The sequence below is a fragment of the Pelmatolapia mariae genome, linkage group LG8 (assembly GCF_036321145.2).
Source record: "Pelmatolapia mariae isolate MD_Pm_ZW linkage group LG8, Pm_UMD_F_2, whole genome shotgun sequence".
Classification (NCBI taxonomy): Eukaryota; Metazoa; Chordata; class Actinopteri; order Cichliformes; family Cichlidae; genus Pelmatolapia; species Pelmatolapia mariae.
Window position 1 is genome coordinate 30,179,254 of NC_086234.1, and position 15,139 is coordinate 30,194,392.

Consider the following 15,139-nt stretch of genomic DNA (forward strand, 5'->3'; position numbering starts at 1 on the left):
TACTCACCATCTCTTCCTGTGCAGCTTCCAGTGCCCAGTGCCTGTCCAAGAGACTGGTTCCAGTCTTTCTTGTAAATAGACATCAAATATCAGCTTTTTTTTTTCTTTAGCAAATCATAAGAATGTTTTTCAGAAAAAGAGCCACCCTTTGTCTACTCTTAAAGCAGCACATTATCCTCTGGTAGTGAACAGGAATTCACTACCAGAGGATAATGTTACCATGGCTCAGTCTGACTTTTATCCATCACAGCAACGTGAATATTGACCAGTCAGACGCGCACGTCTTGTTGGACAATTGGACGTATCGGTCTTAAATATAACCTGCCCGCCGAGTTTTGCATCAAACAGTATGTTCAACAACAGGAAGCCATTAGTGTTGGATAACCTTTTATTACAGCACACAAAATAAAAACAACAAATTCAGGGAAACAACATCTCAGTCTGCATTTCTTACTGAGAACAATGACAAAGCAAGGATTCCTTTGGATATTCAAATGTACCCTCTCTTTACGTCTGCAAATGACAAGAGAAAACAAACTCCTCTGTGCTAAAACTAAATCGAAATCACCTACATTCATTAGGCCTTAATCTTAGATGTGGTAGACCAGTGGTCAGTGCCAATAACTCAAGAGTCACGCTCCCCATTCTGCTGCCCCGACCCGATTACTGTGGTCCCCGTCTTTAAAATCCGGGGGTCAGACCTTGAATCCTTCCACCCATTTGAGTTTGCTGACTTGCTGGACATCAGGACATGGAACTGTGTTTCCAGCTTACATCAGCTATGACCAGTACAGGCTGTGTTTGTATGAAAGTTGGGTTTTATTTATATTGCGACACAGGTGCTGTAGCTACTTTCAAACCAGCAGAAGCAATGGTGTGACTGGTGTGATGAAACCCAGAGAGAAACTCTGCAGAAATGCATGGGACCCTATTTACACAGTTCATATGGGATGTATGCTGGAGCAGGAGCCAGCTCTTTACATTTTAATCATGCAGTTGTGTGAAGAGAAGGTACCAACTTCAATCACTCAGGTCCTCATATTGCACTCAGCTGCATTTAACAGGAAAGGAACAAATGCAAATTCAAACTCTTATTAATTACATATTTACTTTAGCTGTTGATGGAGGTTCATATGACACCGTCAACCTCACATTCTCTCTAAAGCAGACAGGCTGCTGTAATATTTTCTTTACAAAATATCCAATATATACATTGGCATTTACAAGTAACCATTAAAAAAGGCAAATAATGAATCATAAAAGGAAAAAAACTCATTTACAGTGCAAAAACACCTGCAGAGGAGGAAATAGAGCCCAAACACAAACAGAATAGAAACAGTCTTGTTACAAAATGTCAACCTGCCTGTGATGCTGTAAAGGAACCAATTCATTATTGCTGTGCTTTGTGTGTTAAGTGATTCTAAAGCTTGATTTCACCCTGAGAAACAAAAAGAAAAAGAAGAGAACACAACGACCACTGAGCGATTAAATATGTGCACTTAAAATCAACTTTACATTACGATCCCCCGTGGAGCTCGTTTCCATGTGAGCGTGAATCAAATATTTTGGGTGGGTTGTATGAGAAGAGTTAATGTGAAGAGTCCACCTGACCACCCTCAGCACCACGGACAGGCCCAGTAATGCCGGGGCGTGATTTCAGCTGTGGGCGACACCAGCTCGACGTGATGAGGAAACGTAGCCTCCATCGCCACCTGGTATTAACATGTGCTGATGCGGACACAGGCAGGCCTGCTTTACTGTCTGTGGTGTAGAGCACCGGCAACCTGGATATTAGAACTGCTCTGATGCAGGTAGTTATCTGGCCAAAATGTTGTATGAATTTGTCCTTTTTACCCACGTTCAGGTACCAGGCTCTTCTTCAAAATGATAAACAGTTCATTTTAAACTTCACATTAAATCTAATATATCATTTCTATATAATCTAATGTGCAAAGCTGGTTATGGGAAAAAATCATGCTGAGCTTTTGAGGTTTTAGAATATGCTAAAGAAATCATAAAGAATAATTAAGTGATATTAAGGAGGTCGAGTGGATCTTGTATGAATGACCCACGTCGTCGACCTCGTGCAGTCTTGCTCCCTTGTGGATGGTGCACACGGTCAGCTGCAGACACCACAAACACCACAGAGTAGTAGTTACTGGCATCATACTTTTTCAGGTTGCTTGGAATCAGCCTGAAGGACACATGCATAGTTGGTTTACTGTAGTGCAGTGCCTCAGTTTATAAAACTTGCAGGTTGGATGTAGCCTCCGGGTCTAAAAAGAACCTCTGTGGTCAGCAGGAGACGAAATACTTGTATAGAAGTCTATGGAAAAATAAGCCCCAGCCAACACTTTCCTGATTAGTTTTAGTCACTAGCCTACGTGTTCATTCTGTTAAATATGGCGTCCTTTAGAGGCAGACGGGAGGATCAACCAGGGTACAATGTTGGCTAACAAACCGTTAGCATCCTTCTGTTTCTTAGATCTGCCCCTCGCTTATCGCGGCCAGTTTTAAAACACTGGCTTCACAATCACGTTACATTTACACCTACAGAGGTGATCCAGCTGATCCAGTAACAGTCGGACTCGTGTGTGTTCTCCTTGCATTTATACTAAACATATTGCAGACACAAGCCACATATTAATACCAGGTGTTAGTTTGCTATGACTGTAGTGAATTTCTTATATGGTGGCATCACATGCATACACATTAACAGGGCTGTTTCTTACAGTGTCACACAAATTCAGCCTAAAGTCTTCATCAACCCTTATTAGGGCCTTAACAAATCCAGATGTTTACACCTGCACAATGTAATACAATCCAGTGCAACAAGCTGCAAAGACCTGACCAGCATCGATCTTGTTTTTGTGGTAACGAATCAAACTATTTGGTATCAAGCCTTGTATTATGTTGTGCAACATGTGTATCTATATAAGACAGGTCAAATCATTTAAATATGCAGAGACTCCATGGACAGGTGAGAACTTCAGTCCCAGGCTCGTCCCTCTGCTGTTCTCTCATGTAAGCACACACTGAGCTCCTGCATGTTCAGTCACTGTCTCAGGGTTGGCTTAAACTCACAATGTCAGGCAGAAGAAGCAAACAACAGCAAACACCACCAAGTTCAATAAAACATCACTTTTTCATGAACATCAGTCTCTGAAGACATCATCATCCACTCATCTGTTTTTCATCAATCACCTCAGCTTCTCTTTCCTGTCACAGAACCAGAGCTACAGCAACAACAGGTGAAGTATTGGGACGATGAACGTCATCTGGTCTTTGTCGGGGTCACATGACATGACACATTCATACGCAGGAAGGTTAGAAACACGAAGCAGGGAGACGTTTTTACTACATGAAAGTTTACTACATTTTTAATGAACTTCTAGAAATTCATTCATTCATTAAGCACCTGCTCACCCTAACACGATACAAGCCCATTCAAACCCCTCTGGAGTTGGTCAAAGTCAGTAAAGTAGCGAACCAGGCCGTACATGACAGGCACACGTGCAGCTTTAAGCCACACTGGGAAGGATTTGCTCGTCATGTATCGCTGTGATGCTGATGGCTGGTCGCTTGCATACACTCCTCACTCTGGTTAGCTAATGTGTTTTAAATCAGTGGTAACCTGCACTCTCATTGGTAGTCACTTCTGGCCACCGCGTCGCTGCACTTACTTCGAGTGTGGCTGCAGTTTTACGCAGACGAGTGGAATGGCCAACGAGGCTGAGCATCAGGCAGAAAAGTTATGATTTTAATTTATAAATGTTTAAGTGGTTGATACAAAGAAACATTGTTACCAGTACTGCTTAGGTGTAATGAATAAAGCACAGACCATGTCTTCAGCACAGCTGGTGATGGTCTGAGTTATAAAGGACAATTCATAATGTGTCATAATAGTCTAAATGACTATTTCACATAAGGCCCAGCTGAAAAGTCAAACTGAAGTTCAAATCTCAGCACAAACTTGCTTTGAGGTCTACAGTTATAACTGAAACCTGTGGATGGAATCGGCCCAGCTGTGATGTGGACTTCTCAGTGCAGCAGTGCTGAAAGGATTGTAGACACTTAACAAAGTCAGACTCTTAAACCGTCTCTCACTGTGACTCCAACATGTCTTCTTTCCATTCTAACAAAGTATCAGAGCAGGGGGAACATGCCAGCGTCACACACACAGGGCCCAGCTGTGATGTGAACCTTTCTTTGTGAGTACACAGCACTAACTGCTGCACCTTTATTGTTGTGATGTAGTATCTAACCAGAAACACAAACCAACACACGAAAAGATAAGCATCATCTTCATCGTTATTACAGATCTGCTTCACAGTATGATTCCCACATTTCAATTGTCTGAAATGTAAATAAAACCAGAATACAACCATTTGTATTTTATTCACAATATAACACAGAAAACTTATCAAATATTTAAACTTAAACATTTGACTATTTCAAGAACATTAGTAGCTCATTTTAAATTTGATGGCAGCAGCAAAATGTGAGACAGGGCAACAAAAGCTGAAAAGTAAGTGATCTAACAAAGGAACAGCTGGAGCTACCTGGCAACAGGTCAGTAACATGACCAGGTAAAGAGGATCACCAATCTGCAAGAAACTACGTGTACAATTAACAGAACAATATCAGAATAATGTACTGCGCTGCAAAAGACTGAAGACTGTGAACGTCTGATCCAGAGTAATAACAGCATCAAAAGATTCAGAGAAATCTCTGTGTTCCAGCTGAAACTCGGGTTTCAGCTGGAACACAGCTCACTCTGCCATCCACAAATCACACATGTGAACACGACGCAGACACTCTGCTGTCCTCTCTGGACCAACGTTCATTTAAAATGGACTGAGGCAAAGTGGGAAACTGTTCTGAGGTCAGCCAAAATGACATTCTTACTGCCATGTTTGGACTAAAGACGGGAGGGAGAATCTGCTTTGTTACCAGCACTCAGCCTTCATCTCTGATGGTGTGGGGCTGCATTAATGCCTATGGAATCAGCAGCTGGCACATCTGGAGAGGCCATCAATGCAGGAAGGTGTATACAGGTTTTAGAGCAACAGAGGACGTATTTTTCAGGAAAGACCTGCATATTTCAGCAGGACAATACTAAACCACATACTGCAGCTATTCCAGCAGCACAGCTTCACACAGTGGGAAACATCTGTCTTTTCAAAACTTTTTAAAGATGTGCCATCAAATTCAAAATGTGCTATTATTCTTAAAATGGTACATTTGTTCAGTTTAAATATCTGATATGTCATTAGTTCTGCTTTTCTTTACATTTTAAACAGAATCAGCTGCATGAGTCTAAGCTCAGACACTGAGTGTCTGTGGAAATATGTTTTCAGCTAAAATGAGGCTCATCTTAATGCACAACAACAAAAAGAAAGAAGAGGACTTCAGCAGGTTAGTATGGGCTGAAATATTTACTCGTTAACGACCACACTCCTCCAAACAGCTGGTTTTTACTGACTAGGTTAACCAGCAGATAAACTTACTGCACATGGCTTCGGTTTATAAATGTGTCTGACAAAGCATCAGGTAGTGATTGGTGCCATTCACTGGTGTTACTGACCTTTGACCTCATCGTCCCAATAGTTGTGCCTGTCATTTCCTGTGCTGTAGCGTTCTCGCTCTGCAGCAACCATTGCACTCCCACAAAAGTACAAAACATAGTTCGTCTCATCGTCTGCATTAAAAATACTTTACAAACATTTTACTGCTTGTTCCTGTGTGGAGTTCAGTAAACTGCTGTATGCCGTTTATACGTCGAGTATTCAGTCAGCTAAGGAGACTTTATGTGTTTGCAGAGTCGATTTCCTGCACTCTGTACAGTTTGTCTATTGCTTTGCCTTCATGTAAACTGTGTGTGTGACTTGTGTGTACTTGTAAGCTGTGTATCTGTCCCTAGAATTCCCCGCGTGGTTCACAAGTGTGTCTTTGCCATTTGGTGTGTTGTTGTTTTTACATATGCGAAAAAGTCCTTCTGTTGGCAGTTCAACACGTGCATGTGACTCCATTCATGTTTACATCTTTTTGTCTCTTGTTTCACACACATCACTCCTGCCTGTGTGTGTGTGTGTGTGTGTGTGGGTTTAAGAGGACATGCCATTGACCAGACTCCTCAGCTGTTTGACTACAGTCTCTATCAGCTTCTGTTTGTCTCTGTCATTCTTCCTGAACTGGGAGAAGATGTTGTTCTTCTTACTGGTGTCCTTCATCCTGGACACAGAGACACATGGAGAGGATCACTAACAAATGATTCAGTGAGAAAAAACAAAAACACTTTCTCATGTAGTGGAGATAAAGACAGTTTTGTCTGCAGACGGCTGTTACAGCTCAGTTGAGCTACGTTAACTCTGGAACATTTGTATTTCAGGTCATTTGAGTCTGGTGTGGAGTAAACAGCTGAACTTGGAACAAAGCACATCAACAAAACTTTAATGGCAATTGAAGATGCTTGAATGTGTAATGGTATTTGAACAGAGGACTGTGGGTCAGGGAACAATGGACCAGAACTAACTAAGCAACCTTCTTACTCATGGTTCTCACGAGTAAGAACAAACAGGCAGTTTGTAATCCTATAAGTCTTCATTGTAAATAACACTTCTAAACAGCATACTGGGTTAGGCTAGCCAGTATAACAGTGTGTAAACAGGTGGATGGGGATCTGTCACTACCCTCAATCCCAACAAAGACAGAGATGAAGAAAAGAGAACATGGAAGCACCAAAGTAACTCAGAGAGGAAGCTGTCTGCTGTTGAAAGGTACTCAGTGGTGTATAATGACACTCTGTCTGCTTTGGTTATGTTGCCTCTATGCAGGCAGCTCCTCCACACTCAGTGACACAGAACAGATGAGGTCATATATGTTTATATATATATATATTAGTGCTGTCAGCGTTTACTTGTTAAAATGACGGTAACGCCATAACCGCATTAACGTGGCAAATCTCAGTTAACGAGTTAACGCAGATCGCCCCGTGCGTGGGGCTGCATGCCATCAACGCGTTAGCACGGTTAGCTCGTTAACGCGAGCGTAACGCTAACTGTGTTAGCTCATTAAATATATATACACATATACATATACATGTGTATATATATATATACACATGTATATGTATATGTGTATATATATATATACACACACACACATACATACATACATACATACACACACACACACGTGTGTACATATATATATTAGTGCTGTCAAAATTATCGCGTTAATTGTTAAGATCAACGCGAAATGTTTAACGCGTTAAAAAAATTTAACGCTGATTTTTTAAAATTAATTTCCTGTAATCTTAGACCTTCAAACTCATGAGCACCTCTGGAGGAGGGGGCAACAGTGTGCTATGCTGGCGTTTGGCCTGACAGAAATGATTAGAAGAAGAAGAAGTGACACCATGCTACTATCTAGCTAACACTAGCTAACACACGCAAGCATGGATGAGGGTGGACTTTTGGGTGGAAAGTTTCTCTTTAAGAAGTTGCCTGATGGTTTGTTGGACAAAACGAGAGTAAGGTGCACAATTCGCAAAGCTGAATTCAGGTACCACAGAAGTAGTTCATCACTGGCGTATCACCTGAGAGCAAAACACCCAACTGAATCCGCCTCTACGGGACCTCGCCAGTCTACGCTTCAGGAGTATGGTGCTCGTGGACGAATAACAAAAAATGTGAGAGAAAAATTAACCAATTCCTTGGTTGTTTGGATAGCTAAAAACTGCCGACCAGTTAGCATAGTAGAAGATGATGGACTGAGAGAAGTCAGTCGCGCTGCATCAGGAGATGTGTGTTACAATCTGCCCTCGAGAGGAACCATTGTGTCGAGACTGCACACTTTGTATGAGGACCAGAGGGCTCAGCAGTCCAGCAAGCTTGTGCAAGTAAGGAACGTCGCTCTCACCGGAGACCACTGGACTTCGGTGAACAACGATAATTACTTGGGGGTCACGGCGCATTTTATTGATAACGACTGGACTGTGCAATCGTTTGCACTAACAGTGAGTAAAACTGAAGAGAGACACTATGCTGAGGCGTGTGCTGACCATTTTCTGAATGTTGCAAACGAATGGAAAATCAAGCACAAGGTAACCATGCTTGGCACCGACAGTGCTCGTAACATGGTTGCAGCCGCCAGACTACTTCCATTTGAACACATGCCCTGCATGGCCCACATTCTGCAAAGAACGGTCACAGTTTCTCTTAATGACAGCGCATTTGAAAGGGCTCTGGCCAAATGTCGCAAGATTGTTGGACATTTTAAGCATAGTCCAGCAAACGCTCAGGAATTTCAGCATACATTATTTGTGTTTATTCTGCATTTACTTCATTGTATTGCATAAATGTCTGTTACAATCTTAAAATATAAAGTTGAAAAAATGTAATTGGATCCAGGCTATTGATCAAGTAATTGCGATTAATCGCAATTAATAACAGAAAATTGTGAGATTAATTAGTTAATTTTTTTTAATCTATTGACAGCACTAATATATATACATATATATGTACACATGTGTGTGTGTATGTATATATATATATATACATATATATATTTATATTCTAAACATATGATATTTAGAATCCTATATATCATTCTTTTTCTGAACCTTGCAGACCGTGGTGGCTGCAAACTCATTTTACTGGACGTGACCCCAATCTACAAAGTTTTACCAGAGTTCATGTAAAACTTCTCAAGCTGTCAAGTTTACAGGCGGGATGATGACACGCGTGCACACAGTACTCACAACCTCTCCCTGGCAGAGGTAATATGCAGTCTTAATCAAATATTAAGACAAAGATATTCTTTGGTAGTTTCAATAACATTGTTACTGCTAAGATGCAGTTTGCAATGTGGCAATTTTGGACTTTTAAAGGTTTCTTTGAACTTTTCCCAGGTTGAAATAATTATACAGCAGAAATACGTCAGGACTTTTAAAAATTTGAATTTATTTAAGACTTTCTCTAACCTGCACTGGGTCAGATATATATACATCCGACCAGCTTATTTAAATTGGCTGGTGACTTAACACGAACATGGTGTTAAAGCATAACTCCAAGACTACCACGTGTCCTGTTAAAAAGCAGAACGACTGTCCAAAGGTTTGACTGCTCGTAAAGGATTTATTTTAAAGAACTCCACCATTAAATAAGATGCATTAAAATCAATCCCGGTGTGTTATTTGACCTTATTAACAGCATTGTTTCTCCTCCATCTCACCATGATTTGACAGCCTCTGATTCTGACTTGAATGTATTTTTTATTTGGACGTCTCCCTCGGTTCCCTCTCTTATGAAGATGGCCTTCAGTGCTCCGAGTCATTTACCTCATTCTCTCCAATTACACTAAATACTTTAGTTCGTATAATGGGTAAGATCAAATCCCCATTATCCTCATTAGGCATTTTACCTCCATCTGTCTTGGATCTTTCACAAGCATTTCCACAAGCTTTGATCCTGGCTCCATTATTATTTTCCTTTTACATCCTTACTTTAGTCAGTATTGTTTCATTGTTTTTAAGCCTTTCTTATCAATTCTGTGCCTATGACATTCAGTTGTATGTGTCTCTTAAGCCTTGGCAGCTGAACAGGCTGTCCACCCTAGTTGACTGTTTATCCTGGATTAGTAACTGGCTCCAATGACGGCCTTGTTTTGACTCAGGCTATTATAGCCCCTCCTGTAATACATGCAAGAATCAGTGAAGTGCTTCTTGTTGCTCATCCAGGGCTCGCAAAATTTCAAAATCCCTGGTAGCCCTTCGGGCAGGCACTCTTCAGTTTTTGGTAGCCCAAAATAAATTTAAGTAGCCCGAATAAAAAAAAAGAGGACAATTTTTTGATTGATGTTTTGTTTCCTTTACAATATTATACTTTAATGTATAATATTGTAAAGGAAACAAAACATCAATCTAAAAATATTTAAAACACAAATTACAACAGCAATTTCAACCATCAACTCAAATATTTGGTTCTAATTGAACAGAAATTTATATGAACTTGCAATAACTGTGTACAAAATGAATCAGTCTGTGTCAGATCCTGAATTTGAAATTTCCACTGAAATCACGGGTAAGAGGCAAGTGGAACCAAGATCTAGGACATTTGCTTTTTGAAGTTTGCAAAGACTGCTAAATTTTGCCAGTGGTAGTTCACTCTTTGCAACATAGCACGCTGTTCTAAACAGATTTTTCAGGTCTTCTTGTTATGCTTGGTTTACTTTTAGTATCTTTTTTGCAATTGGTGTTTGTTCTGGGAAAGATATTGCAGACTGAGCAATAATGTATTTCTTGCATTTCTCATGGGTTCTGATGGGGTCTTTCTTAAAATGACTGGTCCCAGTAACAAAGGCACTTGTCGACTCAGAAATCGAGGGAAACTCACAACACACCCGGCAGAACATTATGTTATTTAGCTCGTCATATTCCAGCCACATAAATTCTTTTGTCCATGAAACCAAAAAAGCTGCGCTTTCTTTTTCCCTCATTGTCTGATTTGTCATAACTTTTCCGTTTTGTGGTCGGCTTTTCTTTGGCTGTCCCGTCTTCACCCTGACCTGTCTTGTTTGGCTCTGCAGAACTAAAATACCTGCGTAAATCCATCTGCTCTTACACACATACTTACATAACGATCAGCAATTCTCTGCGCAATCAACCTCTATCACATGTTTAAGCTTGCTGCAGGAGATTTCACTTGCCATGTTTGATAGTAAGCTAACGATTGATAAGACGATGTCAGAGGAATTGGTGCGCAGTTAATCTGTGACTTACCAATTAGTGCTGCCGCTCTCTACACACAGTTCGCGCGATCGCAAAGTGACGCAAAGTGAAAGTGAAAGCAAAAAACAAGCGCAAATTCAAACGCGATTTCAATGTGTCACATATTGACAGTGGCTCATCGATGCCGATGACATAATTACTCAGCTACATTTGTGAAAGAATGCAAAAGCATTGACATATCTTTCATTCCTATGATAGCCCGACGGGCAGGGCTGAAATGGATTTTGGTAGCCCGACTGGAAAAATCGCTAGCCCCGGGACGTCGGGCTAGCGATTTTGCGAGCCCTGTCATCTGCAAAGATCAGCGTTCATCATTTTGGCCTCACATTTAATTCCTCTCTGGGGTTTGGTCCACATATGAAGTGCTTATGTTCCTGTTTCTTTTTGGAACAGCATATAGCAAGCTATAAGCTCTGAGCTAGAGAAAACTGTACATGATTATTGTAATGCCTTATATACTGGTTTATATAAATCACGTCTTTCACACCTCCCAGTGATACCTGCTGCAGGTAGCCTCACTCTAGTAAACCAGCTCACATAACCCCAGTTTTATTCTCTCTACATTGGCTCCCAGCTGACTTTGAATTTGCTTTAAAAGTCTCATATTTACATACGTAGAACTATGTAGCTCAGCTTCTGTTAAACACCCTCCTGCTTGCTGTCTTTGCTCAAAATCTATGAATTCCCCCATCGTACAGGGAGGGAGCAGGGTCTGTAGTTTTACTAGTGTGGATCAGAGAAAATCCACAATAAATTCAACTCTGTTTTTTTATCGTCATATAATCTGTGTGCTGTACAATCACTCCACCCTGAAAACATAACAGCTCAAGATTAATGATGATCAAGATTAATCATGTCCATGATGAGTAAACTCATGATCACAACGAAGTTTTTCCTATTATTATTATTGCCACTATTTAGTTAGTGTAGATCATGCTTACAATATAATAAAACTACACTAACAAACGTTCTTCAGATAACCAGTGAAATCTCAAATGTGACATAATGTGAAGATTTAACAAAGAACCAGCATTTACAGCTTTCTTTGTCAAACCACGAATGATAAACAGGTGAGAATGTGTTGAAGCGAATGGACGCGCGCGCACACACACACACGCACTCACACACACACACACACGCAATCGCACTCACACGCGCACACACACTCACACACGCGCGCACTCACACATGCACACTCACACACGCGCACACACACACGCGCACACACACACGCGCACACACACGCGCGCACACACACACGCACGCACACACACACACGCACTCACGCACGCACACACACACGCACTCACACACGCACACACACACGCACACACTCACACACACACGCGCGCACACACACACACGCACGCACACACACACACGCACTCACACACGCACACACACACTCACACACACACACGCACTCACACACGCACACACACACACACACGCACTCACACACGCACACGCACACACACACGCACGCACACACACACACACGCACTCACACACGCACTCACACACGCACACACACACACACTCACACACACACACACACTCACACACGCACACACACACACACACGCACGCACACACACACACGCACTCACACACGCACTCACACACGCACACACACACACACTCACACACACACACTCACACGCGCACACACACACGCACACACACACGCGCGCACACACACACACGCACGCACACACACACACGCACTCACACACGCACACACACACACACACACACTCACACACACGCGCGCACACACACACTCACACACACGCGCGCACAGACGCACACACACAGGGGTTGTTGTGTTATGATTTGAAACATGCATGCATAGAGAATGAAGCAGTGAGGAAGCTGCACGTACCCCCTGTAGACTCTGAGCAGCAGCAGAAAAAGAGGAGAAAGAACATTAACAGTAAGAGAAGCAAAACACAGGCAGGGCGGGGAAACCGAGCCAATTCTAGGTTATGTACAAGAGTTATTGATTAAAATCTTACAATCATAAATGACCATAAATCAATCGTACCAAACATTAGTGCATTCCTCATGAAAAATTTCAAAATAAATGACTTGAACTTCTTTAACATTGAACACACTCTCAGTTATAAAGCATACATATAATAATATGTAACAGACATAGAACAAGACAAAATGTATTTAGATTTTTTGAACCCATCACAGGTTGTTGCTTATTGGCTGGGATCTTCAGCATCCCCTCTGAAACGTCCTATCATACATCCTGCAGGGTGACCCACAGAGTGAAAGCTAGGTGAGTGTGCTTTAACCTTTAACCCTGAAATATGGGAAATTGTGCTCCAGACAAAACAGGAGTCTAAATTAAAGCTGGCTGTAGAAAGTGTCACCCTTATGGGGGGGGCTCAAATATGAATTTTTTCTGTTACGAGTTCTACTTGGTGGAACACCTTAACACTCGGCAGGATGTACTCAGCCCATGTACTTACTTTTCCAGCAGAGCCAGGGCAGTGGCTGGATTTACTCTCAGGTATTTGGATGTTGGCTGGCCATAGTCTGCCAAGTAAGTTGACCAGTCCCACACCATGAAGAGGTCCAGGAGCTACAAGACACACAGAAACGTATTCAGTGTATCCTCAGGGAACCCAGAGTGCACGTGAAGATGGACGTGGGAGAATTTCAACAGCAACAGATGCCACACTTGCCAACCTTGAGACCTCAGAATTAGGGAGACATTCAAAAGGGCTTCTGGGGGGGGGATACATATACATATACATATATACAAAAAACTTGAATTTTACAGTGTTGATTTATCAGATAAAATAAGTTAAAAGACAGCGTTATTATTGTCCGGCCGGAAACAGCGGGGGTGTCCAAATTCAGAGGCTGCATCCACCTGAGGACCCGGCCTTCGCGGTCTAAGTGGGCCGGGTCCTCCGAAAGCCAGATAGGCCAGAAGTGAGCGACTGTGACGGTCTAGCCTTCAGAATTACGTCACGAGCTCTCTCGGTGGAGTGAAACTCTGCCGTCTGCTCACTTGCTGTCTAAAATATAACCAGACGCTGGCATAAATTCTCGACCGTCTGACACTTCTGTTTAATCAGTTTTCTGTTTGACGTTTATTCAGCTGTGTGAAAACCCCGGAGGAACCCTCCCGAGGGATTAATAAAGTTTTATTTAATCTAATCTAATAACTTTAATCTCAGCCAAACCGATTTACTCACAAACAAATAAAACACTGAAAAAGGCCAAACAACAACATGTTTAAGTTATTTAAGTGACTTATATATCATGTTTAACCCAAGTAGCCAAAGACCGCGGGGGGGTTTGAGAACGATGTGCTGGGAGTTCGCTGTTCTCGCCGGCTCAGATATTTGAAGTTTACACAGCTACATTCTCACCTAAAATGTGTTAAAAGTTTATTTTGTGACTCACAAAGAGTAATAAGAGTAATATTAACACTAAGTGGCTGCCACCATTGTTGGAAACTGGAACTGGCTGGGCCGCACTATGAATTCTGGGATATGGTTTTTCAATTTTGTGGTCTGGGTGGAAAATCGGGAGAAATTCAGGAGAATGGTGGCTCCGGGAGATTTTCGGGAGGAGCACTGAAATTCGGGATTCTCCCGGAAACATCGGGAGGGTTGGCATGTATGACAGATGCATCGGCTAACTTTTCCAATAATTACGTAATTCAGAGAGGCGTTTCTCTTGTGTTCATTTTAGCTGAGTGCAGAAACCCGACTCATTTTACCAGCCAACATTAAATCATGAAGCTAGTGTTACATAATTACAGATAATAAAAGGTATAAATTAAAAGTATGTTACTATTTTACACTGCTAGACAACTTGTGCTAATAAGTGTTGGTTATTGCAGATTACACTGTTGTTTAGTCAGGCGGGTCTACTGTCATAGTCTCAGACACAACACCAACGTTTTACTGATTTTCTTGCTGTGATAATGCAACTTGCATTTTAGATAGATTTATATTCAAGTCTTGAATCTAATGTGCTGAAAACAGGTACAGTGGTACAGCACAGTCTTTTGTTGTTGGCTGACGTACACCTCATCAGAATTGTTACTAAAAGTCAGAGACCTACAGACCAAGATATTTTTTCTGTGAAAGACAACATGCAGTAGGATTTAACCGTTTCTAGCTGGCTAATGTTTTTGGCTACAAGCAATACACGACTGTCTTGTTTTTATAGAGGCTCCTTCCCTGACTCGTACAGTCTGCATGTTACAGTCCAAGATATTAAACCTGTAAGTCATGATGCTTCAGTGGTAAAAGCACTGCATGTATGAATGAATGAGCGTCGCTAATTGTGTTGTGACCCGTGGTAAAGACTAGA

General features: G+C 41.7%; 1 protein-coding gene across 4 annotated transcripts in view; it reads right to left on the reverse strand.

Annotated features, from left to right (window-relative positions):
• Nucleotides 1-380: 380 nt before the first annotated feature.
• Nucleotides 381-15,139, reverse strand: part of exoc6 (exocyst complex component 6) — a 71,579-nt gene continuing 56,820 nt past the window's right edge. For 2 of the 4 annotated variants that reach the window (XM_063481777.1, XM_063481775.1), the window contains 2 exons: nt 13,276-13,388; nt 381-6,234 (listed from right to left, as the gene is read on the reverse strand). In XM_063481777.1, the coding sequence (XP_063337847.1) occupies nt 6,108-6,234; nt 13,276-13,388 (240 nt within the window). In that variant the 3' untranslated portion in view covers nt 381-6,107. Of the gene's footprint in view, nt 6,235-12,535; nt 12,690-13,275; nt 13,389-15,139 lie in introns of those variants that run through there. The other 2 variants (XM_063481776.1, XM_063481774.1) reach the window with 1 other exon arrangement.